The 27,946-nt window shown below is 40.9% G+C and overlaps 3 protein-coding genes and 1 long non-coding RNA gene across 15 annotated transcripts in view; 2 read left to right on the forward strand and 2 right to left on the reverse strand.

The window, feature by feature from the left end:
* Window positions 1-1,818, forward strand: part of epb41l2 (erythrocyte membrane protein band 4.1-like 2) — a 35,411-nt gene extending 33,593 nt beyond the window's left edge. For all 10 annotated transcript variants that reach the window (XM_088402821.1, XM_088402813.1, XM_088402811.1 and 7 more), the window contains one exon: window positions 288-1,818. Coding sequence is in view for 1 of the 10 variants with exons in the window: in XM_088402815.1 (XP_088258941.1) it covers window positions 288-293 (6 nt within the window). In the remaining 9 variants the exon portion in view is untranslated. The remainder of the gene's footprint in view (window positions 1-287) is intronic.
* On the reverse strand, window positions 425-3,715 carry LOC148406859 (uncharacterized). 2 transcript variants are annotated; one of them, XR_015863758.1, is made up of 3 exons: window positions 3,404-3,715; window positions 2,720-2,901; window positions 425-1,971 (listed from the first exon to the last, which is right to left on the reverse strand). It is a non-coding gene; the product is annotated as an uncharacterized LOC148406859 (long non-coding RNA). The 2 variants fall into 2 exon arrangements; XR_015863759.1 differs by having other exon boundaries at window positions 3,408-3,714.
* Window positions 2,310-27,894, forward strand: tmem244 (transmembrane protein 244). 2 transcript variants are annotated; one of them, XM_088402831.1, is made up of 11 exons: window positions 2,310-2,404; window positions 2,853-2,930; window positions 3,131-3,283; window positions 6,324-6,401; window positions 13,896-14,022; window positions 14,138-14,373; window positions 18,586-18,690; window positions 20,852-20,913; window positions 21,043-21,203; window positions 25,271-25,356; window positions 25,451-25,513. In XM_088402831.1, the coding sequence occupies exons 6-11, from the start codon at window positions 14,353-14,355 to the stop codon at window positions 25,457-25,459; spliced, it is 444 nt and encodes a 147-aa protein (XP_088258957.1). In that variant the 5' UTR covers window positions 2,310-2,404; window positions 2,853-2,930; window positions 3,131-3,283; window positions 6,324-6,401; window positions 13,896-14,022; window positions 14,138-14,352; the 3' UTR covers window positions 25,460-25,513. The 2 variants fall into 2 exon arrangements, with proteins under 2 accessions (XP_088258957.1, XP_088258956.1); XM_088402830.1 differs by lacking the exons at window positions 2,310-2,404; window positions 2,853-2,930; window positions 3,131-3,283; ... (4 more) ...; window positions 20,852-20,913; window positions 21,043-21,203 and adding exons at window positions 21,700-24,120; window positions 25,943-26,068; window positions 27,188-27,232; window positions 27,311-27,894 and having other exon boundaries at window positions 25,451-25,527.
* Window positions 9,672-21,286, reverse strand: tmem200a (transmembrane protein 200A). Its single transcript, XM_088402826.1, has 5 exons — window positions 20,845-21,286; window positions 14,557-14,695; window positions 14,104-14,339; window positions 13,866-14,032; window positions 9,672-13,280 (listed from the first exon to the last, which is right to left on the reverse strand). The coding sequence occupies exons 2-5, from the start codon at window positions 14,685-14,687 to the stop codon at window positions 12,249-12,251; spliced, it is 1,566 nt and encodes a 521-aa protein (XP_088258952.1). The 5' UTR covers window positions 14,688-14,695; window positions 20,845-21,286; the 3' UTR covers window positions 9,672-12,248.
* Window positions 27,895-27,946: the final 52 nt, after the last annotated feature.

Here is a 27,946-nt window from a genome sequence, read left to right on the forward strand (position 1 = left end):
GCCATTCTTCAATGCTCTTCCCTGTCCCTGTCATTTGCAATCCATTTTTTATGTAGGCTGGAATTAGACATTTTTTAAATTCACTAATATGCCCGAGTTGGTTTCACCTGCCTGATTTTAAGCGCTTTACTGCTCTCTTGTGGCATCCTTACAGTATTAAAAACACTATTAAAGGTAAAGTGCACTTATTAAGCCATTTAACTTTAAAATAATTATATCCATTGTTGTTTGTTGTTTTTAACTCATATAAAAATGGGTGGTGAAAATATTATCCCCCTTTCACGCAGATGTGACGAGCCCGTCAGCGACGTCATGACCCGCACCGCCTCCCCCGGGACCAACCATGACTGAGTGAGGAGGCGTCAGAAGACAAATCTCTCCAAAAATAAAAAGAAATAACAATCGAGGACATAACGACACACTCTGAGGATGCAAAAGAACCACATTGTTAGCTTAACATTTGTAGCGAGTTTTTACATCTTGTTTTTTTTCCATAGTATTATTCTTTCTTTTTGACAACAACGAAACAGTAAGGGTGCATTGATGAACTTCACTCTGCAATTTGGGGAGAAGTCTATCGTCCCACATAGCGCAAGGGTTGGAATCTTTCAGTGCCATGGATGAGCATTCTCGTCTTTTAAAATAAGAATGATGCAAGTGTTTCCACACTACATGCAATTCTAAATAAGGAATGGAAATCAATCTTTCATATGGCAGCATCCATATTTTCATAGACTCAATAATTCTGACGGCCTTCAAAGATGAGTGAAAATGCTAAGTATACAGCCATCTAGAGGTTTCCTTTTCTGGTGACTCTTGGCACTGAGAGTCAATAAACCCTTCCAAAATGCTCATATATTAGGGTTCCTCACCCCTGTTTTAATGTTCCTTCACATTAATAACGGTAAATATAACCCACCCAAAACACTGACATACTAATGGTACACACAAGTGATGACATATTCCAACCGCTCATTGAAAGTCTTCATTCTTCAAAATTCCTTCAGATTAAAAATACAACAACAAACATACTTGACAAAAGCTTTCAATTTGTTTGTTTTATACTAAATGTGAATGAGTTTAATCTAAAACAGACAGCAGATGTAGTTGAATGGGAGAAAAATTATGTATTGTTATTTTTATATAATTTTTTAAGTTGTTTTATTTTGAAAGGATAGGATGACAGTTCTTCGTTTGAGGTTCACTATGTGACCCCCCCTTAAAAAAAAAACAAAAAAACATTCCACCTGTTCTGACTGGAAATTGGATTTGTTCAGATTTAAACACCTTTTAAATATTTTAACCCGATATTCAAAATGGAGTCTTATTAAAACTTATTAAACACACTTGATTTTAACTGCAATGTATTGCTATGACATTCCAGCAGAGAAAGAAGCCGGAAAATATGAACTTTTCACTTCTTTCATGTCTTTTTTTTAATGTCACAATTGTAGTTTTACTCTGCCCACATTTGATTTTCTCTGTGAAAGTGTGGTCCATTTTTTTCATGTTTGTTTCCCGTCGGATTTTTGTTTGGGGGGGGTGGCATTAAAACACCACTATAAATGACATATTGAGTTAAAAGCTGCAGTAAAAAAAAATGGAGCTGCAGTACATTCTTCTGAATTTTGTATTCCTAAAACAGACGCAGCAAAGTTGTCATTGATCAAAACCAGCTGCAGTCTTTTGTATTTTCCACAAAACGAAAAAAGAAATGAGGCATCCCATTGCGCCTTATAACTCGAGATTATTATCTCGCCCCCTCCAAACACACAAGTTCTTGTGTAACACTTTAAATAAAGAATTGTAATACAGTAAGTACTCTCTTGGAGTCGTTCCTTTTTGCTCCGTTTTAGTCCGGTTATCAGGTGTACGCATGCGCACCGGTGCTGCTCTCTTGGTGGGAACTGCGGTGAATAGGCCTGCAGATGGAGCTCCGATCGTGTGTAAACACAGTCAGCTCATTCTCCACTGCAAAGCGACAATATTTAGATTAGTATTATATCGTACATATTCATTCAAAACACTTTTTGGCAGCTAGCCTCAAATTTAGCGCCGAATTGCAAAATGTGTCTGCGCATGCGCATTGAGCGAACGGCAAAAGTTTTAATATATTAATGACCACATCAACGTAAATGTAAAAATAAAATATCACGTAAGATGTGTTTTTTTATTTGCTTATTATATAAAACGAGCTCAATTGGAGTTTTTTTTATTTGCTTATTTAAAACGAGCTTTAAATATGGCGCTCGTTGGATCTCCTACGTCATCGATGAGGGACGCTTAATTATAGCCGGCTGTATGAGTTGACGACCTAAGTGTATTTACATTTTTCGTCTACGAACAAAACTACTTTTAACATGCTGTCAAAGACAATTTATCACCAGACTGAGGTCACTATTTAGTAAGTAACCTTCATTTACATTTGCGTGGCTCGCACTTTATATCGCAGACGAGATTTGAACCCACCAAATACTTTGTAGTATCGAGTGGGTATAAATTGCGGTCTTTATGACATAGAGCCAAATTTAAAAAAAAAAATTCGAAGCTAGATTGTGTAAAAACCTTAATTAGAATAATTCCTCAGAGGTCACTTGACCAAATATTCATAACCATTGAGAATCTAAACGTTGATTCGATTGTTATAAAAACATGTTTAAAATCAGCAAAAGTGAATATTGTGTTCAAAAATATTTGGATATTGCTATGCATTGCATACCCTGCTTGAGCTTCCAATGGAGATAGAGCACCAATTGCAAGAAGAGCATGCAAACGGACAAGAAGACGCAGAAGAGCCACAGTGATAGGAAGCTGTCCATCTCTTTGTCTGTCTTAATCACCGTCTGTCTCAGAATCAGAGCCAGGCCGGCCCAGGGCCCGCTCAGGACCTCCATCCCGCTCCTGGAAGACACCAACACACGGGAACCGAGGTCAGAAATAATTCAAAACATGGGAGTTACCATCCTTGAGCAAACATGTTCATTTTAATAGCAGGGAGAATGATATGTGATAACTAACGCTGCTTTGATTCTTATAAAGGAGTGTTGGACGAAACAAAAACAAAGCATGACAAGAACAAAGCATTTTATCCCACCAATTAATCCATACTGTTTCTTCCCTTCTGAATTAGACACCTCAGCATTGTCAAGCGTGGAGGAGAGCCATGACCTCGACATCTGAGAAAGCGAGCAACTTTAATGCAAAAGTATGGCACGACATCACAGAGCCGTTTGGCCCTGGAGTCAGCAGTTCATTTGCATCGCTTTGAGGACAACCATAATAGGTAGGCCTTCGATATAGAACAGTTGTCTTCTTCCACCGCAGTCAGGCGGGCGAATGTCCGCTCGGTAGGCAAACAAAATTTGCAGCCGAGTGCAAAAAGTTAGTGAAAAGACTGAAATACTTGCGTGAAATCCCAGCCGTTGTCACGATATTCCAACAACGATGTTACGCACTCCGCAAAGGGTCCTTTGAGTGGCGATCTGGCTTTTTTTCTGAATCCAGTTCCTGCTGCTCTCACTCTTGATGATCATGAGGTGAACTTTGTTCTTTTGGACTCTTGTGATGGCTAAGAAGATTAGCTGCGCAGACCCATGCTCATATGAGCGTTGTTGAACCGACCGCAAAGGTCGTTGTCGTCGCAGTGTGAAAACAAGTACCATTTTTTTGGGGGGTCATGCTTTGATCATTGAATACGCAGGGCAAACAAACTGTGTCAAAAATGGTGTCAATTTGACACAATTTTTTTTTTTAATGGCGTGACAGGAACAGTACAATTTCCTTTTCAAATTAAAAGCAAATTAATTAGCTTTTTAGCTTTTAGCTTTTTGCTAAATTGTGTTAGTGACTCCTTTGCAGGACTTTACCTGCCTTTGTTTTGTTAAGTTTTGTATGTTTGTCTATTCTTCTCTTCCCTTCTTCACTTGTTCTCCCTTTCCTCCCTTCCCTTCTTCCACATTCCTTTCTTACGCTTCCTTCCTTCATTCCTTCCTCCCTCCCTTCCAAACTTTTGAAAATGAGAGGAAAAAAAAAACGTTTTTTTTTTTTATCTTAATTTATTTTTTTAATCCCAATCTCCCTTTCGAACAGTTTTCACCGGCCTCCGGTTGCAAAATTTCGGCAAGTGTGTGAGGAACCCACTTCAAATGGATTTGACATGACGTTGATCCCGGCCCTCTGACAGAAAGTAAAATCCGATGTGGCCCACGACGAAAACCAATTGGACACCCCTCATCTATTTGAACTCCGGAGACTGACATTCTAATAAAAAGAAGCAATAAGCCATCAAAACACAATTTTAATGAATTTACATCCGACTAATCGGCACTCTAAATTCCTCTTATCCCCGAGCGACTTTCAAGTCATTACTCCAGCCTGATTACGGCCGCACTTTAATTACGTTTGTGTGTTTGGCGGGTCTCATATTTTAATTATTCGCCCACAGTTTGCTGTTGGCGCGCGTGTAGAAATGTGCCGTCGCCTCCCGCCTTGAGAACTTCCCCAACATCCTTCAATTCTTCTTCTTGCAGTTGTCATGGTAACCCCCCCTGGCCTTTTTAGCATAAGTTAAACCGGGGGTCGCCCGTGATGCTCGTTACCATGCCGACAGTTTTTTTTTCCCGCTTCTTTGTAAACGAACGCCGGTGTTTCCTGCGTTACATAACAGGTGTGACATTTACCCGACAGCAGCAGGAATTACAGCCTTTTTTTTTTCTAAAACACACATTTTTTGTTGGCTTTTTAAATTTGTAAGGAAAACCGTTTGCCTGTGGCACGGTGGCATAGTGGTGAACAAGTCCAAGATTCGATTCTCGGCTTTGGCCTTTCATGTTCATTCAATCAATGAAAGTGAAAAAAAAAAACAGTGCTGTGCCATCTGTGTCTGATTTATTAGCCCTTTCCGGCTAAATATTTTTGGTACTGCCTCTAGACAATATTTCATTCAGGAACTGATGAAAATAGTTTGTTTAACAACAACAGCATCCTTTTTTTTGGCTCGTCCGCCAGAACGTTTAATGACTGTGAAGCCGTGTAAAATTGAACAAAATAAGAAAAAAGTCACTAGAATACAATTTAGCAACAGGATGTTTCATGTTCCAGTTCATTTGCTCTTATTTTGAAATTCATCCATACCATGCTTGCCACATGTGTGTAACTTTTGTGTGACGCCATTTTACTGGTCGTCACGTTTGTGAAGCTTAAGTTCTGGTCCAAGAACGAGGCAAGAGGCGCGGCGCGGCGCATCTTGGCTTCCGACTCGGATGTTGCAATAGTTGCGCGACGGCCGCGTGTGTGAAAGAGGCCGGTGTTAGCTCGACAGAAGGATGGAGACTCGCAGTGAGGTGAGGAAACATGGTGGGTGGACGTGCGAGACGCTCCGAGGGAGAGGACCAGTCGTCCAGTGAAGTGAAAACCTGAGAGGAAAAAAAAAAGGGAAAACCGTTGCGGTCACCCGTTAATTTAACGTAGTGGCGTGGCGCCTGCAAGTGACAGGAATAATTAATCCGTTGATTACCTTGCATCCGAGAGATTGATTGACAGAATTATCAGATGGCCCTCCTCGAGGTAGAATTTGAATTTCCTCATGCCTGATTAAAATGTGCACCATATTTTCTGCACTAAAAGGGGCACCGGAGTAGAAAAGGCACTTTCAATGAATGGCCTATTTTAAAACTGTTGACATATATTCGCACAGCATTATAAGGCACATAGAATAGAAGCTACAGTAGTGGCTGGGGTTGCATTATGCAGATCTGGCCCGCCACATCATTTTATAAGCCCGCAAAATGCTGATTTGACTTCCAAGCGTCTGACTAGCATACCAAACTCGCAAGTTGTCCTCAATTTTCGTCCATCACAGTGTTAAATTGTGCGCGTGTATAATTCATCCCACTTCAGATCAAATATGCATCATTTTGACCAGCGGAATAGCGAACGTTGCCACTTGGCACAAAGAACGCAAACAGAAGAACAGAGAGTTGAAGTGTGCCCATCCGACCGTATCGATTATTCTGCCGAGACCAAAACCGGACGAGATGGGCCCCGAGGTCGCTCCTCGCAGCAGCGCTGATTTAATTGGCTCGTTAGGAGGGATGTAGGAGGCCTCCGCTTGATTGGTTGAGTGGGCAGATGAAGCCTGCAGCCACTAGAAGTGCAGAAGGAAAGACTTTTACGTAGACACATTTTGCCCAAGTCTTGAAGCTCCTCAACCGTGCCGCACCATGATCTTCACAATGACACAATTTAAGAATTTTTTGGGGCACGTGCTCCTGAAAGCCGGCCTATTCATTTGTGTCGTCTTATCGCGTCCCATTTTGTCACAGGTGGATTGTATCCCACTCAAACACATGAGACATCATCGGAAAGACCAAGATGTCCTCTACGGACGACTGTAGAACTTGGTAAGTTAGCGCCTATGGTTCAAAAGATAGAGACCAAAAGCAAATGTCCATTCAAGTGGACACAAATGAATTGGCTGGGTCTCATTAGATTCTATTTGAAGCTGTTGGACCTTAAGGACATTATTTTCTTGACATGTAAATTCCCATGCAATTTGAGACCGTTTTTTTTTTTTTAAATTGTGTCCACTGTTGTGTCCATTTTTTGTCAGACGAGACATCATCAGAAAGGCCAAGATGTCCTCTCCTGAGAACATTGGAGTCAAAAGATATAGACCAAAAACAAATGTCCACAAGAGTGGACACAAATGAATATACTGGATCTCAGGAGTATTTTTGATCTTTTGAATTGTCTTCATATTTATTACCTTGAGCATAAGTACAGGTTGTTTTCGCATTTTAACAAAGAAAATTGGGAGAATGACGCCATATAAAATGCACATTGCTGCAAAAAAAAAAAAAAGACATACAAGCCGGGAAAGAAACCCACGCCGATGGAGATAATTCGAGCTGATTTGAATAACGCTCGTGTGGCTGCGCCCATGTGGCACGTTATCATCGCATTATCAAGAAGCCGCTTTCTTCTCACACGATATGAGCCTCCTGGACTAGCAAAGTATAGCAACGTGGGAGCATCCCCCCCAGCATCATATCTATATTTAGAATTGGAGACATTCTATTATATATTTATACAACATCCTGTATTTTATTCCCCAGTTGCTCGGCGGAAAGAAAAACATGCACATCACAGACTGGTGACCTTTTCTGACGTGTCCAGCCCGCAGTTGTGTGTTGAGTGACATCAACTTTCTGACTTAGGCGGGGGGTCCAAAACAGAGCCCGCTGGCTGCCATAGCAACCAGCCTGGCGCACACATGCGCACGCACTTCGGAGCTGTCGCCTTGAGGGTCTTCCAGCCAAACATCTTAATTGGTCTCGAGTCAGTGCAAAGTGACAAGAAGTGGCAGCAGTGTTTGGCGAAGGCCATGTTGAAATCAATTACAAAATTCCCACGCGCTGATTCACGGCCGTCGTTAAATGATCATCAGCACAGCTTCAATTTATTTGAATCTCAACGTTTACGTAATGGTAGCATTTCCAGGTCGATCGAAGGACAGACCGTCTCTAACGCTGAATGAGTTTTGAGATTTATAGATAGGAAAGTGGATTATGTTGAAGAGGTAAGACGGGACAGTACATGTAAGGGTAGAAAAGTATGTTTGGATAGGACAGGTAGGAAGACGAGTTAGGACAGGATGGGTTGGATGGGTAGAGTAGGACGGGACAGATAGGGATAGGAAAGTATTTTTCTAAAGGCCAGTTCAGGTGGGACCAGGGTAGTATAAGATGATGCGTTAGGACACTTTAGGTTGGAGAGGTAAAGTGGGACAGGACACGTAAGGGTCGAAAAGTATGTTTGGACACGACGGGTAGGGAGGAGTGGGAAGATGAGTTAGGACAGGATGAGTTGGATGGGTAGAGTAGGACAGGACACGAAGGAATAGGAAAGTATTTTCGGAAAAGAAGATAGAGTGGGACAGGACAGGCAAGGGGTAGAAAAGTATGTTGGACAGAATAGTTAGGGGTAGGAAGATGAGTTTGGACAGGTTGGGTTGGACTGGTAGAGATAGACAGCTAGGGGGAAAGAAAGTATGTTCCGAAAGATAGAGTAAGACATACTCTGTTAGTGCTAAGAGGGTGGGTTAGTGCAGGTAGAACAGAGACAGGACTGGCAAGGGATTAAAAGGCATGTTTGGACGGCTCAGGTAAGACAGATATTGCTAGGCAGGTTCCTTAGGACAGGACCGGTGTATTTGGTTAGGATAAGGGTGAACAGATACAGTATGTAGTGTAGGTTAGGACAGGACACTTGACGCTTGGACGAAACAGTATCCTTGGAAGATGGCGTGCGTAGGCCTTATAATTCTCAACTTCTATCCCCCAAATTCTTTGGCTTCTTATCAGAATCAACTCCCATCAGTGACAGAGCGTATGGCGCACTTAAGGGCTCATCTCAAATCCTGTCACATTGTCATTACCGCGCGGCTTTTTAGCTCCAAACTGCGCCTCGCTTCCGCTCTTGACGGCGGTGATTGCACAAGCCATTTACTGCAACCTATGCCCAAGTCATCGTCTTCTTTATTAGCCCGGCGGCTCATCAACACCCTTACCGCTGACACGCAACATAAAGTGCATGCTGCCATTACCTGGAGAGATGAAAGGAAAAAAAAATCATTTCTGCTCTCTCCGGGGACCTCTCTTCAAAGTCATCGATGTTATATTGATGTGGCTAAAAATATGTTAGCTACGTCTGTTTTTTTCTTTGTTTTGTTGTTGTTATATATATTTGTGTGAAATCTATATAGCGTTGTTTATCAAAAAAATAGCGCTACACGAATCCGCATGCATCTGTATTCATAACAAAGGTTCCGCCTGCGGGTGACCAAATGTCAGCTGGGATAGGCACCAGCAAGCCTGCGACCCGCATGGGGATAAGCGGCTCTGGAAAATGGATGGAAGCAAGACGTACATAACGTTGGGGTGTATTTACTCTTGCACAGGCGACGGAGAAGCAATTCTTAGAAATTCATCGATGAAGGAAAATAATAATTTGGGTGTGTTAAGGTTGATAAATCAACATTCTGGCAAGATTAAAAGCTCGAAAAAGTTGACTTTTGATAGGCCCCTTTAACATCAACCGCGTCGGTGTCTTTGGAGAATTTGGTCAGAGTTTTTACAGACCTGTCTGAGTTTTATGAGACCTGTGCACATATAGAAGATAGGGTAAACGGTGTTTGCTAGTCTCAGCCATCCGCTAACTTTGCTAACCTCAAAATGTATGTCTACACCGATTTTTGAGTATAAGAGCACTAACAGTCGGTGGGTGCGCTCGCCATTTGCATCCATCTCTTTTCACTTTGTGTTCTTTTCATTATCACTCAGCTCAACCGTGTTAACAATGACGCCCGTGGCAACCGCCGCTTCTTCGTTCCTCTCCTCCACTAGCGCTCTCACACTTAAAACTGCTTCACTTTGTGCGTCGGCCACCCGGTCGGTACCCCGCGCAACGTTCGTCCTTCAAAAGCGAGCCCGCTTCCCGTTCCCAAGGTTACGTCGACGACAGCTCTTTGTTTGATGTCTTATTTCTTTTTTTTTTATGCTCGAATGAATTTTCGCAAGCACGTTTGAGCAAGTTTAAAATAGTGCTTTTACGATCATTGACGGTGACGCATTTAGACTTTTAGTACTTAGAAGAATATCCAGGCAAATATATAGGCTTGATGGAAAACCATTTATTGGAAAATGAAAAAGCATTTGTTGGACAGTAAGACTTTTTGGAGGGAAAAAAGAACTTTCACTACATTAAATAAGATTTGCTGATACCTGCAGAAACTCTTTTAATTTACACTATTTAGCTGTAAGTTCCTTCATGTGCCAATTGATTTGCTCTTGCATTGAAAAGAAAAGTGCACATTTCTTGTCACGGCATTAAATTAGATTTGTTCATACCTGCAGACACTCTTTTTATAGAATTCAGCAATACTTACTTTTTTAATGCTTAAATCTGTTTGTTCTTAATTTGAAAAGAAAGTACTTTTCCTCTCACAGCATTACATTTGCTTTGCTGATACCTGCAGAAACTATTTTACTTTTACACAATTTAGCAAATGTTACTTCATTTTCCAATTCATCTGCTCTTAATTTGAAAAGAAAAATGTACATTTCTTGTCACTGCATGAAATTACATTTACTGACATCTGCAGAAAGTCTTTTAAAATGTCACATGTGCCTTCATTGTCGAACCGTTGATGCTGTGCCCAAGCGGCGTTTCCAAACAATTTTTCATCTGAGTGCTGATTGAATGACGTCATCCGCTGTATACAAAAGTCTGTAGGGAGCGGGGAGCGATTCCGAACGCGGTTATACAGATTTGTTCCGTTCACTGAGAAGAGACATTAAAATATCAAAGCAGTTTTGCTCGCCAAAACTTTCTAAGCGCATTTTAAGTCTGTCGCAAAGCAACTCGCACCGCACCACTCGATTGCCTTTTGACATTTGGTGATAAATAATCCGTCTGTCTGCAGGATGTCAGGATTTCAAAGAGGTCTGTGCTCACGTTTGCTCCTCTTCTGATCTTGTGGAGAAAAAAAAAGCGTTTGCCTTTTGTGCGAGGGAGGAAAAATAAAAAGCACTTCCAATGTGACCTTGCTGAAATTACAGTTGGCCACCTTTTTTTTTTTTGTATTATTACTGCTTTCAAAGCCTTTTATCCAACCTTGGGTCCAAGCTAGTATATTATTGGCTAGCCTTTCAGACAAAATTCACAGGAGGAGGACATTGCAGTTTTTTATGCTGCTTATTAGATGCGTGGCGATAATTGTTTTGTAATTAGAGGATTGGTGGCAAGTCAGAATTAAGGCCGGCTGTTGAAACAAAAAAAAATGATTTTTTTTTTTTTTTTTTTGGGGGGGGGGTGATTACAACTGACAGTTGGTGGTCCATTTTGGCAATAAACAAGTAGTTGATCCCCCGCTGTTTGTCTTCATGAATACTTTATCACACCATGGCTTACTTCCCTTTTACTGGATGTACTACGGGGCTTTGCCATGGAAAATTTCACGGTTGATATTGCGTAACTGGTTTTAGTGTGTGTGTGTTTTTTTACATTTTTATTTTACTATTAATAGTGAAGCAAAACGGTTAAACGGAAAACACAAGGAATCTCCAGACTCCGGTCTGTCTTCTCCAAAACCAGAAAAGTAGTATCCAATGTCTTGGTGTGCGGTATTTGGACACTTTTGCGAGTATTGAGTATTGGTATCTGTATTGTATATCACTGCTATCAGGGTTTCTCAAGATCGCCCTGGGTCTCAAGACAATTCTTGTGACAGATTTTTTAAGGGTATCGGTCTCATTTTGGTATCAAAGCCATTTTTACGCGGTCTCCAAAAGGGTGGACTTTTCAGTCTGGTGGAGAACACTATTACTGCTACGGCTTTGAGCTTAAAGAAATTGCATAGTCTGTAGAACTGAACCGACGCGTTTTTCAAAAACAACATAGCAGAATTTATTGTTTGTTGCAAACTTTTTGGAAAAAAAAACATTGTTTTCATGTTTGCAGTCTTGGTTTTGACTCGCCCTCAACCTATGAAAGTCTTTGTCTTGTCTCGACGTCAACCTCCAAAAGGATCGGTCTTGTCTTGCTCTCAATCTATCCACCAGTCTTGGATCTTGTCTCTCTCTACCTTTAAAACCCACGGTCTTGTCCTGCTCTCATTCTCCGAAACTCAGATTGTGTCTCGATCGCAACCTTCAAAAGTCTTGGTCTTGTCACGGTCTTGGCCTTGTCTCGATCTTGACCCCCAAAAATCTTGTCTCAGTCTGACCCTCTAAAAGTCTTGTCTCTCTCTCAACTTCCAAATGTCTTTGTCCTGTCTCACTCTCGAGATACAAAATTCTTGGTCTGGTCTCGGTCCCAACCCCTAAAAGTCTTAGTCTTTTCTTACCCTTGACCTCTAAAAGTCCTGAGTCGCTCTCGATCTCAAAAAGCCTGGGTCTTGTCTCCCTCTTTCAACCTCCAAATCTCCCTTTCTTGTCTAGCTCTCGACCTCCAAAGGTTTTGGTTCTGTCTTGCTTTCAGCCTGCTGAGGAAACGCCAACATAGTGACTGAGACAAAATGTCCATTGGAGTTTTGTGTGAAACAAGTGTCACGGTCTCAAATACATCGCCACACATCTACTCGTGTAAATTATGAAGTAATCCACATTGGTTCTGTCAGAACACTCGCCCAGCATCGTGGATCTTCGCTGGGTGCTGTCTGAAAGGGACGAGCGAATAAATTCCAGTTCTTAGAAGCGAGTTTCTGAGCTGCCCCGCTTCATGGTCCCGCCACTCAAGTCGTCACGCTCAAAGCTCAGATTGTTGTGCGAGCGGGATATCATAAGCAGCTTTTCTCGCTTGCTGTAGTCCCGCCTGACGTCGGCGGCCGGCAGCAGGAGCGCCGGCGCCGCGGCCCCGGTCTCCAAACCGCCGCCCTGGTGCTCGTCCCCCCGGTCCTCCAGCCGGGTGTAGCCCTTGATGCCGCGGCTGCTGTTGCTCCGGTCCAAGCGGGGCCAGCTGGGGTGCTTGCGCTGTTCGTGGCGCACGCTGAGCATGCTGGGCTGGCGCTCCAGGTCCAGAGATTTGGAGTGGCTGCTGAGCACGTGCAGAGACGAGTTGGAACCGAAGTCGGATCGGGCCGCGCTAGGGGACAGCCAGCAGCCTGAGGTAGAGGACGGCGCCAGGGAGGAAGAGGACACGGACGAAGATGAGGAGGAAGAGGCGGAATTACTCCGGTGCAATCGTGGCGCTTTGGAAGCTTTGGCGACACACGCCGCCGGAACCGCCAGGGACACCATGGCGCCCAGCGGTTGACACCTTTCCTCGTCCCTCCCGCGTCCTCCTCTCTCCTCCTCCGTGATGGCCTCCATCTCCGGCTCGTCGATGACGCAGTTGTTGAGCTTGATGACGGGCAGCGTGAACGCCGAGATGGAAGACGACACGATGGAGCGCGCGCGGTGCCCTCCCGTCTCGGTATCGGCTCCCTCCGGCGGCGCCCGGTCTTTGTAGATCGGCGCCAGGAGGCCGGCAAAGCTGCACTCCAACCTGGCTTGCTCCCACCGCTTGCCGGCCTCCTCATCCCCTAGCAGTGACTCCTCCTCGGGGGTGGGGCCGCCCGTCCCGCCGGCCCAAGGGGGGAAGGCAACTAGGGGGTTGCTGCTGTCGCCGTAGCCCCGGAGGTCTTCTCTTGCATAGTTGTGCTGGGGCTGATGTTTCTGCTCCTTCTGGCGGAGGCGGTGGATGTCGATGACCGTTGAGTACATGTCTCGCATGTGGATGATCTAAAACACGTCAAGAAGTCTTTCATTTGTTGACAACATCCAACCATCCAAGAATGAACCCAAAATGTCATTTTTTTTAATCTTATGTGGAAAGCCGTTTTAGCTTTTATTTGATATCATTCATATTCATGGGCTAGTATGTGCGTTGTCCTAGCTACTAAGACATTCAGCATACTAGAAAAATCACTTTTACACGTTCTTTCCATGTTTGTTGATGACAGCCAACTAGCTAGCAAATATATTTTCTCCATACATTATATCCCACTCTTTTTAACAAGTTAGCCAATTAGCTTTTTTTTTGCATTTTTTCCACTTTTGTCATTAAGATACCCAATTAGCCAGTGACCTTTGATTAGCTAGCTGATGTCGTTGATTTGTCGCACCTTTTTTCCACATATTCTTTATCTGTTTGTTGATAATAAACGAGCTAGCTGATATTTTTTCTTCATACTTTTTCCTCATTCTTTTTAACAAGTTAGCCAACTAATTCGCAACCATTCGTTTCACTTTTGTTCTTGAAATAGCTAGCTCACTAGCTAAATTAAGATTTTTAAGATTGTTTTGAGGTGTCAGGGTTGTATCCACCTTTGTTTCCCTGTCTCTGTTCTCATGAAGAATGGCATTGGCGCAGATGAATATAAAAATCCCGATGCCCATGGTGAAGGGCCCGAACATCTTCATCTTCTCGGAGTGCCGATGCTGCTCCAGGAACCGTGTCAGAGCACCGCCCGTCGGCTGCCTGGTAGGCCGTCCTGCGTGCGGGGAAACAAGTCCATTTCAAATGAATCTGACTTCGCAAACTCAAATATTCCCGTCATTTTACCTTCCACATTTTGACTTATACTGGTGTTCCTCAGGGCGCTCTCCTCTGCCACCAGCACTTTGGATCCCGCTCTGCCAGGGGGGCTTTGGCCTGAGGATTGCGGCCAGTAGCCCAACGTGGCCATGGCGATCCCTACGGCAAGGATGAGCAGGCCCAGGAGGAGAAAAAAACCCGAGGCGGAGTAGAGGCGCAACCGGCCACGCACCACCACCACATCAGTGCGCCGCTTTCGTTTTCTGTGCAAATAACATGAAAGTACCTCGCTTTAAGGTAATTGCATTCCCATTATGGTAAATTTTACGTCACACAAAAGAAAATTAAACTTTGTATACATGTAATTTAAGTTCATCGAACATGAGTCCCGCTAGCCGATCGCCAACGTACGTGAAAAGTCATAGCAGGCTAATGGAAATTAGCGTGAATGTTATGGTTGGCATTTGTCCGATATCTGACCTCGGAGCTCCTTCCTGGGCAGCGCCGGCCAAGCCTGTAGATACAGCTGCTGGAGGCCGCTGCTGAGAGCGGGCGGAATCCTGGCGCTTTAGCTTGGCTAAGCCCGTTAGGACGCCTGCTGCAGCGGTCATACTTTAACCTGCAAGGGCAGCAAAAGACAAAATCAAGAATTGGTGAGATTAGCATATGAAAGGCTGGTGTTACTATCACCCCAAAGGGAGCAATCCAGCCAATATTCTTATTAGCTAGCTAGAAAAGTGGAAAAAAAAAACAACTATTAGCTGTCAGTGTATTTTTTTTGTACTTCTTTGGGTGGCATTTTCACAAACCAGCCAACCAACCAACGAACAAAAAAACAGACCAAGTAATTTACGAGCATTTTTTTCTTTAAATTACGTTAACTAAATAGCTAACAAGCTAGCAAAACAAGCATTTTTTTTCTTTAAATGATGTTAACAAAATAACCAACAAGCTAAGCAAAAATGTCACTATTAGCAAGCGAGTTGTTCTCGTTTTAATTCATTTCCTTTGTTTTTTATTTGTTTTCATATGTTTTCCCTTTTTTTCACTTTTGTTCACTAAAAAGCCAGCAACCTAGCAAAAATTTTACTATTCACATGTTTTTACTTCTGATACAAAAAAGCATGTTAACTAGCTACATTTTTACTATTATATATATTAAAAAAACATTAGCGAGCTACATTTTCACAATGATTAAAAAAAAAAAAAAACTCAATAGCTATTTTTTTCCCTGGCTTTTGATAACAAAATAACTCCTTAGTTGGTAATAAAACAGATAATTAACTTACTAACTATACATTTCCTAGATTTGCTTCACTTTTGTAAAACTTTCAACTAGCTAGCTAAACATTTGTTGCACCATTTGGCCTTTTTGTTCTTTGCACGCCTTATTTTGCACGTACACATACAATATCATTAACAGTTGGCCCAATGGAAGGAATCGTACGTGGGAATTGTTGTCTTGTTCACAGAAGCGGAGCAAGATCAACGCTGTTATTGTTTACATATCGATCGCGGCCTTAATGCAACATTCCCATGAGTCATCACCAGCTGGCCTCATGCTCATGAATAGCCCCGCCAAGCTTAAAACAAACAGCGCATCTATTTTTAGGAGCCTTCATTTGGGTTTAAATGCATCTTTAATCTGGTATGGCATCAACATTAGCATTGTGCCTTTGAAGCGCAAAGGAGATTAGAGCGACTGGGTAGCCATTTTGGCTCCCGTGCAAGTTTCGGCTTTGCGTAAATGAATGACCTTCAAATGTCCATTTTTTTAATGACATGCTGCCCCCGAGCTATTTTTAATCCGTCCGTCTCTTTAATGTAATTAGTCTACTTTTCAAACCATTTCATTTCAAGTTGGAAAAATGAGTCATTTTTATTGCGCGCCGTGCCATCTACGTCTGAGTTACAAAACTTTGGAACTTCATTTGTAGTTTGTAGTCTAGGCATATTTTATCCAACCAACATAGAAGATAGATCATCTAACATCTGTGGTGTCAAAATGGCGGCAGGTTAAAGATTTGTTCTGGTGTGAGTGCTTACAATATTGTATTTCTTGTGCAAATACAAAAAAGGCTAGGCTAGGCTAGGCTAGGCTACCCCTACTTGGTAATATAGCTGTAACTACTCACATCACTCCAAAGGTAAATAACATTTTATTTTTCCTTTGTATATTTTTTATTCATGTTGTTATATATATATATGTATGTAGTACTTACTATACTTTTTTGTTCATTTTTGTATGTATATAAAATGTTGATGTTTTTATTTGAGGTTTTGCTCACATTAGCTAATTACCATAGGTTTCTATTGTCTGCCATACAACGATTTCGCCTTCCGATCCCAACTCTGGACCGGATTAATGTTGAATGGTGGGCGTCCACTGTAATCAATTACTTTAGGTAATTTAGTATGTCATTAAAGTCATGAATTTCTTCACTGCTATATCGAATTAAAGTATATATAATCATTTTGTAAATGACACGATATTGCTTATTTTGCATTCAAATGAATGTTATTCAAACACAGGTATGTGGAAAAAATGGGTCTAATTTGAGTCATGCGGTAATACGTCGCCTCCTCCTAATATGAGGGTTGAAAATGAGGGAAAAAACACTCGATTTATACTCCGAGAAATGCGGTAGTTTTCCTTCTTAGTGCGTGCACTCGTGACCAACAACAAGACGCTCTAAAACATCCACGCTAGCCCGTAACCCCCATTCAGCAGCAGGCCGTCAAATCTGACATTTTCCAGCCTAATATTTTACGCAGTATAGCTCGGGTACCCCAAATTGAGAACCATTCTTTTAGGGGGCCGGATCTGGACCTGGGCACACGCATTTCCTCATCCCTACTCAGGCCTGTTTGGCATTCTAACCCTCCCCCCCCCCTCCCCCCGCCTCCTTGCGTCAATCATCTTTGCCAAGCACTGGAGCGCTTTTAACCACAGATGGCGAATCAGACCAAGACGAACGCGAGCGGCCTCTTTTCACTGGCGATGCCGTGTTCTGCTCTCCAAGTGCGCGTCAAGCAGAAAGCTTTCAAGAGCACGTGGGAAGGGGCGGGGGGCGAGATTTCCTTTCTTTGCTGGGTAGGATGGCGGAGCGGAATGTTTAAGACGGGAGAGTGCAGTTCATCTTGGCTGCTTCTTCATTCATACGGCAATTATTACTGAGCGGCATTTCGAATCGGGGGTACTTTTGATAGTTCGCCTTGAAAAAAAACAATCTTAGTTTTTTGTTTTTTTTTTAATCCTGTAGTAGTACGAGAGCCTTCAGACACATTTGTGAATGTGACTATTGGTGTGTGTGGATATTTGAAAGAATAATGGTAGAAGGGATGATAATAAATGTTTAAAAATATGAATAATCATACTATTAGCAATATTAAAAGTGTTTTACACTGTTTTGATCGTTTTTTTCCTCTTTGTAGCAGACTCCGGGTAATGCCATGTTGAACTTTGACATTTGGGTGAAATTTCAGCTCCCGACCGTCTCCTTTCATTGCTTTCCTTTTGATGGGAAGCGCCTTTGATATCAAAATCAAAGGACTGGACAAAATACTGCACAAGGGACTGATGGAAATAAATATTAGAGGTTATTTACTTTATCACATGGAATTTGCTCAGTTGCGTATTTTTACTGGTATCGTAATGAAAAAAATAAAAGTGGGCTGAACATTGCAATTTGTATTTAATATATTGCAAAAGTTGACAAATCTTTTCACTGTATTGATTTTGTAGTCCTATTTTAGTCGTTTTATTTTTGACCCCGATTTGAAAAAAATCATTTTAGAATACTTTTATCTAATATTATTTTCCTTATGTTTGGTATTTTCTTCTATTGGACGTCTACTAACTGATCGTTTTCTGTTTTCTCTGCAGAGTACATGTGTTTTTTTAGCTTGAGTTTGATTATTATTAGTGCTGATTACTGAGCATTTTGCTTCCTAAAATGGGCGTCTAAAATATTCATAGCATTTTAATCAGACAAATAAGTAGTCTGACATGGTAGCGGCGAGACATTGCATAATAAAGAGCGAGCCCCCAATGAATCATGGCCTTAAGTGCTTTTCTCTGCCAACTACTACGCCATGTTTTGACGCACCATTATTAACGTTCTCCGTGCCTACGTCACATCATGTGATGCTCGGGCACGTTTAACGCTGCGGAAGCTGCTGCTAGGTGACGCGTTTCCGTGGCAACTGCCAGCTGTGAGCACAGGTATGCCATTAACGCTGACACCGGGAGGAGATGCGCCATTTTCGTCTTCTCGCTGACAACAGTGACGAAGAAGCTTCTTTGATGTGATTGAATTAGAACAGGACAAAAATATCCGATTGATATTTCTCCACTTCCTGTGATTGAAGAAGCCAATTAACTCATTCACTCCCCAAGACGTTATTTTACGTTTTTTTTAAGAGTCCTCACATTCAATACCTGGTGTGTGTGTGTGTGTGTGTGTGTGTGTATATGCTGGTATTTCACTAGTAAAGTGTTCTTTTCAGTCACAGGTTACCAAAACTCCAAAAAGCATGGGCACAAAGGCTCCCAAGTCCAAAAAAAAGAAAAAGTTGGGAAGCACGCAGGCATCTCCCTCCTCCCACTCGAAGGTGAGTCACCCATCACCTTCATCTTACCCCAATCTTTTTTTTTTCCCCAATCTTTTTTTTCTTTTGAGTTTAAAGCTCCTCCTTGATAACGCATGCAAACGTCTGACATGTTTACTGGGTGACTCAGTGTCTTTTTGCTTTCGATTGAATCATCACATGCACAATCAAAGCAGCCGTGTGTGTGTGTATTTTATGTGTGTTGCTTCCAGCAGGGATTACTCACTCCGTCTTCAGTCACCCACTCTCATCTTGTCACACACACATAAAAAAAAAAAAAACAAAACGGAGTGAGGGACACAATTTCTTCTGTGATTTCTGTTTTCAAAACTAAACAATTTTCGCCATTGAAGTGTTGAATCATCTTTAATCCAAGTTTTATTGACCATTAAGGCAATTAAAAAGAAATGTTCGATACCTCTTATTTTCAGACCAATACTATTACAAGTACCACTAGTAGTTTGCACAAAAACTTCACAAAATAAAAAAAAAGACCTACCTATTCCATTACACAGTTTTTTTATGCCAATTTTAAAATGTGAGACAGGACGGGGCAAAAATTTGATCATTTGTTTATAGGTTCTACATTTTCTCCATTGGAGCTTGACAGGCTGGGCTAAATTTGGAGCAGAACTGGTTTATGATTCAAAGTTCTTCAACACATGTTGGATGAATACTCGTCAATCATAATCACGGCGTCGTTTGAGACACTTGCGTTGCATCCGGTATTCCTAATAAAGCGGCTCCTTCCATAACCAGATGGGCAAATATTGCCAACAAGCATTGAGAAATAATTAATAGGCTTTTAGTCTTTCATCCAATATTGAATAACAGCGTATTAAATATGCATGCTTACGAGCAGATGAAATGCACGTTGCATGCTCGGCCGTTGTTTCATCGTAAATGAGAAGAAAAAAAAGTAAAGGTTGGCGAAACCATTGCAAGTTTTAAACCCCGGAAATGTGTTCGTAAATATGAAAATACATTTTGGGTATTTTTTTGTAAATACCTTTATAAAAAGATTTCGTGAATGAAAATGTCATTAATCTGTTCCAATCTCCTAAAAAAATGTGGCAAGAAAAACAACTTTTTTTTTTCCTCATTTTTACTTCAATAGACATTGTGGCGCTTCTTCTGGTGTGCTTGCCTTGGCCACCAGGGGGCAGTGTAATACCGATCTACACTCAAACATGGTTTACAACGGATATACAGTATTCATGCACTCAAACATTCATACACCTGAGGTGTTAGGCTATGTTTCATATACAGCGGGCCCCCCGGTTTACGAGATTCTTTTCTGCGGTTGGGATCGTAACGCGAATTCGCAATCTTAATGTTAATTAGCTAATGCATGTAATACCCCAGGTAAAAACATAAAGATTGACTATACATAATAAAAATCGGTATCAAAATAGTATAGTAAATGCTACTTATATATGTTATACATGTATACGTTGTATACATGTAAACAATTAAATAACATAATAAATTTAAAAAATATAAAGGATTTATTTACCTTCAAAGGGACGTGACGAGCTTGTTGCAGCCATGTGCCCAAGTAAGCTTAGCCTTCTTTGTATTTCTTTGTATTTCTTGATTATCTTCCATAATCATCCTCATCTCTCTTTAACATCACTAGCAAGCTTGGGACCCACGGTTAACCAATTCATGTTTGAATTAAGCACTAAAATGCACAATAAATACAATATTGAAAGCACTCTCACACGAAATAGTCAGCAACCATCTTTGTGACCCCGTGTGCCGACCAATAGCAGACCAGCATCTTAGTGACCGTGACGTAGATGTATTCATTTATATATATATATATATATATATATATATATATATATTAGCATATGTCTACATAACTCCATAACACCGATGCTTTATATTAGCCCATCAATCGCTTTTTCCGTTGTTTATTAGCATTAAGCAAGAAGGCAAAGCTGTGTATTTTTTTTTATATTCCTTGTTTTATGTTTAGTTTGGCAGATATTATTTTATTGACCCAACAGCTAGCCACTTGTGTCGTGTGCACTGCGTTGTCTGCTTCTTGTGAAGTGAGTTAAGAAAATGGAATGAAAAATGCCAACTTTTTAAAGAAATAACCCAAAATGCTTAACTAATCTCCCAGCTATGACTTTTTTCATCTCTTACCTTTTAGTGGGACCGTCAATGTCCCGTTACAAAATCCATCTTGTCCCGTGAAAGCTGCAACACACTTTGGTAAGCATGCATGCAAAGTTAGCTTTGATTATGTTGCTCGACTCCCAATCCTGCACTTTTTTTTTTTTTTTTTTTACGCCTTCATCTTGCGCTCAAACAAAAGACTTTCCTTCTTTTGTTTCAATGTAGGAACTCCCAAAAGTCAGGCAGAGTGCCCCCTGCACAAAATCCCCTCCGGGTCCGCGCGTGGATGCCTGAAAAGCCGCAAACGCGACATCCTCTGCGTAAAAGCTCCTTGATTCGTCCGCTCCAGAATTTCCACCCCAAACTGTTGCCTTCACTGTCCAACGGTGAGTCACAAAAAAAAAAAAAAGAAGAAGAAGCGTCACTCCTCTTGTTCTTCCACGTCCTCTTCTTGCAGTGCCTCCAAAGCGCTTCCGTGCGCATGTGAACATGTGAGGTAAGCGAGCGCACACATGGCGTGTGCGTCAAGCGGGGAGGGGGGCAGGGGGAGGGGCTAGAGTTAGGTCGCACCGAGGTAAATTGATTCTTAACCATTGTGTTGTATTTTTGTCCAGTCCTTTGATCAAAGCCGTTTCACATCAAAGGGAAAGCATTGAGACACTAGAGAGCTGAAATTCCACCCGAATGCTGACAACATGTCAAAGTTCATCACGGCCCAACCAATTGCACGTTAACAGGAGTGTGCTATCCCTTAGCTAAAATACTGCGAGTACAATGTTGAGGAATTTGTACAAAAAAATGGACGATCTGCAATATAATACCATTTTCTGTTTCAATATACGTTTTAACGTCTCTGTACTTTGCGGCGTACTACAAATTTGTACGGGTATTATTCACTCCTGTTCAGCAATTTCATGATAGAAATAATATTAAAAACACTTTGTTGTGTCTGACGATGTTTAAGATGAAAAGTTATTCGTAGTACTGTTTCTTTTAAACACCGTTGCCGTGGTGACGAGCATTTTCTGTTTGAAAACATTTTGAAAAGTATTGTATATCAAAATTACTGAATCAAGGATCCACATAAAATGATAAATGGGTTGTTTTTTTATAAATCAAGAAAACAAAAAACAAAGTTGTTTATTATCTTGCCATTTTATTCAAACCGTGATTACTTTGTCAAAAGTTGTTGCCGTGGCGACTTGTGCTTCACGTTCAAAAACTCCTGAAATCTTGCCCTAACTTTATAAACTTTATACAAACAATAATTGGAACAAGGATCAACATTATAAATGCGTTGCTTTATTATAAATCACAATAATGATATTTTACATTTTAAACTTACCATTTATTCGAAGCGTTAACTCTCGTCACTGTTGCCACGGCGACGTGTTGTTCACGTGTGAAAACTCATGAAACTTTGCTACAACTTTTAAATCTATTTATTTATAAAAATAAATCATTGAACAAGAGAATTTACACAAAATAATAAATGTGTTGTTTTACAATAAACCACGATAATGCTAAAATTGTATTCAACATTTTTTATCTCATCAGACGCCGTTGCCGTGGCGACACGGTTTTCATGTGTGAAAAACCTTTAAAAGTTTGCTACTACGTTTAACACTAATACAATTTAACACCAAATAGTTCATTAGTTCACGTTTAACTAAAAATAGTTCATTTCCTAATGCATTACTGCCACCTACAGGCTTGGGGTTGAAAAAACATCCTTCAAAATATAGGACTAGGGACTTCATGGAATGTCTTTTGTTTTTTTCCTCATTTCTTGGCAGAGGTCTGCATTTTTCATATTTTGGTTTCTACTTTTTCTTTTGGACAGCCACAAGATGTTATCATGTTTCTTCTCCCAGCAAAATCATTACAGATGTTGGCATGCGGCTCGTTTCCTGTGTTTACACGTGAAGGAGGTCCAGATACTGTTTGTATTAGCGCAAGACGTTTTTGTTCGCCTGGGCGTCCTCCTCATCAGGACAACCCTGACCTTGGTGTAAAAGTGCACATACTCAGGCAGACCGACATATGACAGCTAAAAATAACACAGCAGACCACACACAATGGCTATTCGTGACCATGTGCAGTTTATATTCATGCATACCAGTTTTTGACTCGGTAAGCCATTTTTAAAACATACGTGATCCTCACAGATGACCAACAGAGTAATACTACTTGTAGTACTAAGACTGACCTGTGAGAGGCAGGAGAGTTTCACAGAACATTCAGACAGCTGACGGCCGGCACACATACATCCAGGCTGTTCAAAACTATATATCATTTTTCTTTGGTGAAATTATAAAACAATTTACTTGTTTTTTTTTAAAGTCTACAAAGTTTGATATTTTCACAATATTGTATTTATAAATGTGTGGAATCTGAGAAAAATCTCAATCTCTTTAATCATCTGGTTGTCATCATCTGTAATTCTAAAAGAGGGCACTTTATGTTTAATATTTTTCTTTGGACAAATAATTATTTAAAAAAAACAATTTCAGAACATGTCTGAAATTTTTTGCGGATTATTTTTTGTGGACACACATTTTTTAATAATTAAGTTATTTTTTTTATTGATAAGAGATCTCTTCTATGAGCCAAAAGAGAGCACTTTATGTTGATTATTTTTGTGGCCCAATATAAATGAAGTTTGAAAGCGTTTTAAGATGAATAAATGAGACAATGATGGCATATTCTAAGTCTTTTTTTTTTTTTAAACCCAAAAATGCTTTGCTCTAGTTAAGGGGTATTTGTTTTAAGACTTATTTTATGGGGATTACATCACCGAAAAAACGAACTAGTGCACATCTTTTCCCTCGTAAATTTGGCATACTTGTTCTGAAATGTATAATTGTCTCTGGAGTATAAACAAAAGCTACTCTTGTGGTTGTATTGCTCCTTCTCAAGGCTTTGCCGCCGTCTACTGGTCATATACGGTATAACAAAAGGCTTGTCTCAAGATCGCAAGGGAAATCGATTCAAAGTAGAGAGAATTTATTTGGTGACAAATTTGGGATGGAATGTTGTGGAATGACTATAGGTCAAGGAATAATGATATCCCTCTCTCGAGATCACTCTCGGGATTTTCCTTAGACTTCTTAGTCCTAATCCCGTTTTGAATAATCCTCCCCAGCACCCAGTCACTCTCTCTCCGATGCAAACGATGCACACGTAGATGGAATGCGCTGACGGCCATTCATGTTGTTGGACTACTGCTGTCGATGTTGTGGAGTCACGCTCATCAAGCGCCATGGGGCCGTCTCGCTCAAGACCGTGCCCAGTGACACCTGGGTAAGCGCGACGTGGAAAAAAACAAACGCTCTCATTTTGGATTATTGATCAGTAGCGCACAGTGTCAAGTAGCTGTTGAAATGACTTCCTTGCAGCACTTGATCAAAATGATGCGAGGAGTTAATTTGTGCACTAATGGCAAGCGGAGTCCTGTCAGGAAATGGAAAACAAGCCAGGAAGGTTGCTTGATGTGTTTAGAAGCCGCTAAGTGAATTAGCGCCGGCTCAGCTGTGCGCGGCGCCGCTTCCGGACGGTGGCCTCCTCGCCACTAAAATAGACCACCTCTATCCGAGTCATTTACTTTTTATGGGAACGGAAAAGTTATTAGAGCTGGGAGAAGGTGATATTATTCGTTCATATGAACAACAGCTAAACTGATCTAGATGTTAATATTTGCTTGCACAGAGTGATACGGAAGGTTTTCATGGTGGTATGCTTGTGTGAAGTTATGGGGGAAGTTGTCAACATGATTTGCCTGCTTGGAGCGATGTGGACATTTTCAGTCTGGGTGCATAGTGATTTAGAAAGGTTTCATAGGTGTTTGTGTGGTGTGATGTGGAAAGTTTTCACAATAGATTCCTTGAAGGAAAGTGGTATGTTTCATAGTAATTTGCTTGTGTGGAGTGATATGGAAAGTTTTCATAGTAGTTTTTTTGCATGAAGTGATGGGGAAAGTTTATTTAGTTTGCTTTTTGTAGCGTGATATCGAAATGTTTCATAAGTGTTTACGGTGTAATGTACGGTTTTCTTGAAGGCAAGTGGAATATTTCATAATTTTCTTGTGTGGAGTGGTTTGGAAGGTTTTTGTTTTAGTTTTTCCTTGCATGGATTGATGTGGAAACTTTTCAAAATAGTTTGCTTGTGTGGATTGAGGTGCAAAGTTTAGTACTTTGTTTATGTGATGTGGAAAATTTATATAGGGGTATGCCAGCGGGGATCTATGTGAAAGGTTTTTGTCGTAGTTTGCTTGCATGGAGTGATATGGTAAATTTTGCTTTTGTGGAATGATGTGGAAAGTTTTTTTTTTTTTTTTTTGTCCAGCATTGGACAAAGCATTGTACATCAAGTTAGCAGACATCTATGTCCAGTCTCGATTCCAACTCACGAGAGACAGTCTCAAAAGCTGTGGACAACCGACTTTTGTTCTCAGGTGGTCTTACAGAACCTGCTGATGTGCATGGTCTGCTTCTACTCGCTCTACTACATGGTGGTCAGCCTCTGCATTGGACTGCTCAGGTACCGCAGCAAACTGGATGGGCCAAATCAGAGTTGTTTGTTTGTTTTGTTTTTTGTTTTTTCATAAAATTGACGGTTTTTTGCGGTTCTGCAGGGTTCATGAAATCAACAGCCTGTTGGCGCCATTTGACTACACCACACCACCGTCATGGCAGAACCCCAAATACCTGGGTGAGGTGCCTTCTCCGTATTATGCTAAAAAAAACAAAAAAAAAATGACTGGATGGATGCCTGTTTTGAGCCCGATATTAAAACTCTGATAACCAATTAATTGGCCAATTCATTTAACCCTTGTGCGGTATTTTGACCATTTTTGGCGTCATTTTCTTCCACATCATTTTCACTGTAGTTTACACAGGAGATGGCACACTCCTGGTAGCGTGATAGTCATGTGGACATGTTGTCAGTATCTGGGTGAAATTTCAGCTCCATAGTGTCTTTTTTTAAATGCTTTTACTTTGATGTGAAAGGCTCAAAAGGATCGGACAAATTACCGCACAAGTTTTAAAAAAGACGAAACTAAATGACGTTTTTGGTCCCTTAATGCTTCTAACCGGGTCGTGTTTGTGTGCGTCCGCCGCATTAGTGGGCGTGATCTCGACAGAAGTGACGTACGTCCTGGGAGGCCTGGTGTTCGCCTGGATCGTGGAGGAGTGGGTGTGGGACTACGCCATCACTGTCACGCTGCTGCATGTGGCCATGACTGTAGCAGGTTAACGCACAGGAGGTTTTGGACAGAACAGTGGACACAAATGAATAGGCTGGATATAGAGTCACTTTTTCGACATTTTCTTCTGTTGCAGCCTGATTCTATCATTTCTCTAAAACTTTTATCATGTGGTCATTGTGGGGTATCATATCCTCCTGAGACACAGCCTATTCATTTTGTCCATAGAGGACATTTTTTTGTCTTAATCGTTTGACTCATCGGAGGTACCTTACTAAGTCGTACAGTAGTTTGCTCAGCAAAAGAAATCCTGCTATTTACAATGGTCTCATTACTTTGCTGTTTTACTGAGACGAAAAGGACACAACGGTGGACACAAATGAACAGGCTGGATATAGGCTCACTTTTTCCATATTTTATTCTGCTACACCCTTACTCTAAAATGTCCCTAAAGCTTACATTATGTTGGGTATTATAGCCTCCTGAGACCCAGCCTATTGATTTGTGTCCACTATAGAGGACATTTTTTTTGTCTGTATCTTATGACACATTGGAGCTACCCTACTAACTCCTAGTGTGCTCAGCAGAGGACGTCCTGGTATTTCCAGTGATGTCTCATGTGTTTTCTGGATGCAATTTACTTTGCTATCTTAGTGAGACAAAATGGACACAACTGTGGACACAAATAGGCTCGATTTTAGTTTATTGTGGGGGGTATTAGAATGTAAAAAGTTATTTTATTGAAATCGAGTCTTCTTTGTTTCTTTCGGCACCGTATATTATTACTAGGGATGTCTCGAGCACTTTTATTTATTTATTTATTTTGCCCCTGAGTCCTAGTCCCCGGATTTTGAGAATGAGGGCAGAAATGGTCTTTTTTGAAAGTTTTTCAAAACTTCATTTTTCTTTTGTATTTAAAAACATTTAACCCTTTCCCCATTAGCTGTTTACATTCACTGTGTCCCTATTTGTTTCCATGTTGCATTTAGTACAGAAAAGAAATCTTGATCTTTTCCCCTCATTCCAAACATCTGAAAATGATATAATGGGGCCCGATTTCCCATTATGTGAGTGGGATCTTGACATCCTTCATTTTTACCATCCAACCCCTGGTAATATTTCAGATATATTGCCGTATTTAAAATTGGGCTTTTTTATTCACAGTGATGTCCGATTTCCCGTCAACCGAGCACTGGTGGATCGCACTGGGTGAGATGTTTTGACTGGAGAACGTTTGCATTTGTTCTCGCATTTGAAACAATTCACTGACACGAACTTTTTCTGTAGGCTCGGGCCTTGTGATGATGATATTCGTGGGACAGTTCTTGGCTTATAAACTCTTCAGAAGCAACTTCGTCTCCCCGGCGGAACTGCAGAACTTCTGACGGATGCATCGCAGTGCATCGAGCAAAGCATTGCCAGCATTTATTCTTCTTTTTTATTTTTAAAGAAAACTGAACATTTGATGTCAAACAGTCCTCCCTTATTGTGCAAACAACCCAATACTTTTGTAAAGAAAACCTGTACAGCTGTCAAATTTTTATAAGCGGTTTAGGTTATGGTATTCGTTTATTCTAGCAGAAGGTGCATGGATTGATATTGTATTTTGATGTATATATCACTTTGAAGTAGATTCAGACAAATATATATGTTGCAAATAAGTTGACAGTAATACTTATGTTTTTTTTTTTAAATTAAAACGTATTAATCCTTTTTAGGAAAATCCAACGTGATTTTGTTTCGTCTTGATGTTTTTTTAAATGATGAATTTATATCCGCCAGAACACAATGACGTCATGAGCGATGTACAAATTATTGCTCGTAGATGTGTTTATTGTATTTTGTTCTATTAAAAAATGTGCTCAGTGGCATTTACGTTTTACTTTTTATTGAAAGTTACCGTTTTTTTTGTTTTTTTTTTAC

This window comes from Hippichthys cyanospilos, chromosome 20 (genome assembly GCF_059441005.1).
Source record: "Hippichthys cyanospilos isolate Australia breed blue-spotted pipefish chromosome 20, RoL_Hcya_1.0, whole genome shotgun sequence".
In the NCBI taxonomy this organism is placed as follows: domain Eukaryota; kingdom Metazoa; phylum Chordata; class Actinopteri; order Syngnathiformes; family Syngnathidae; genus Hippichthys; species Hippichthys cyanospilos.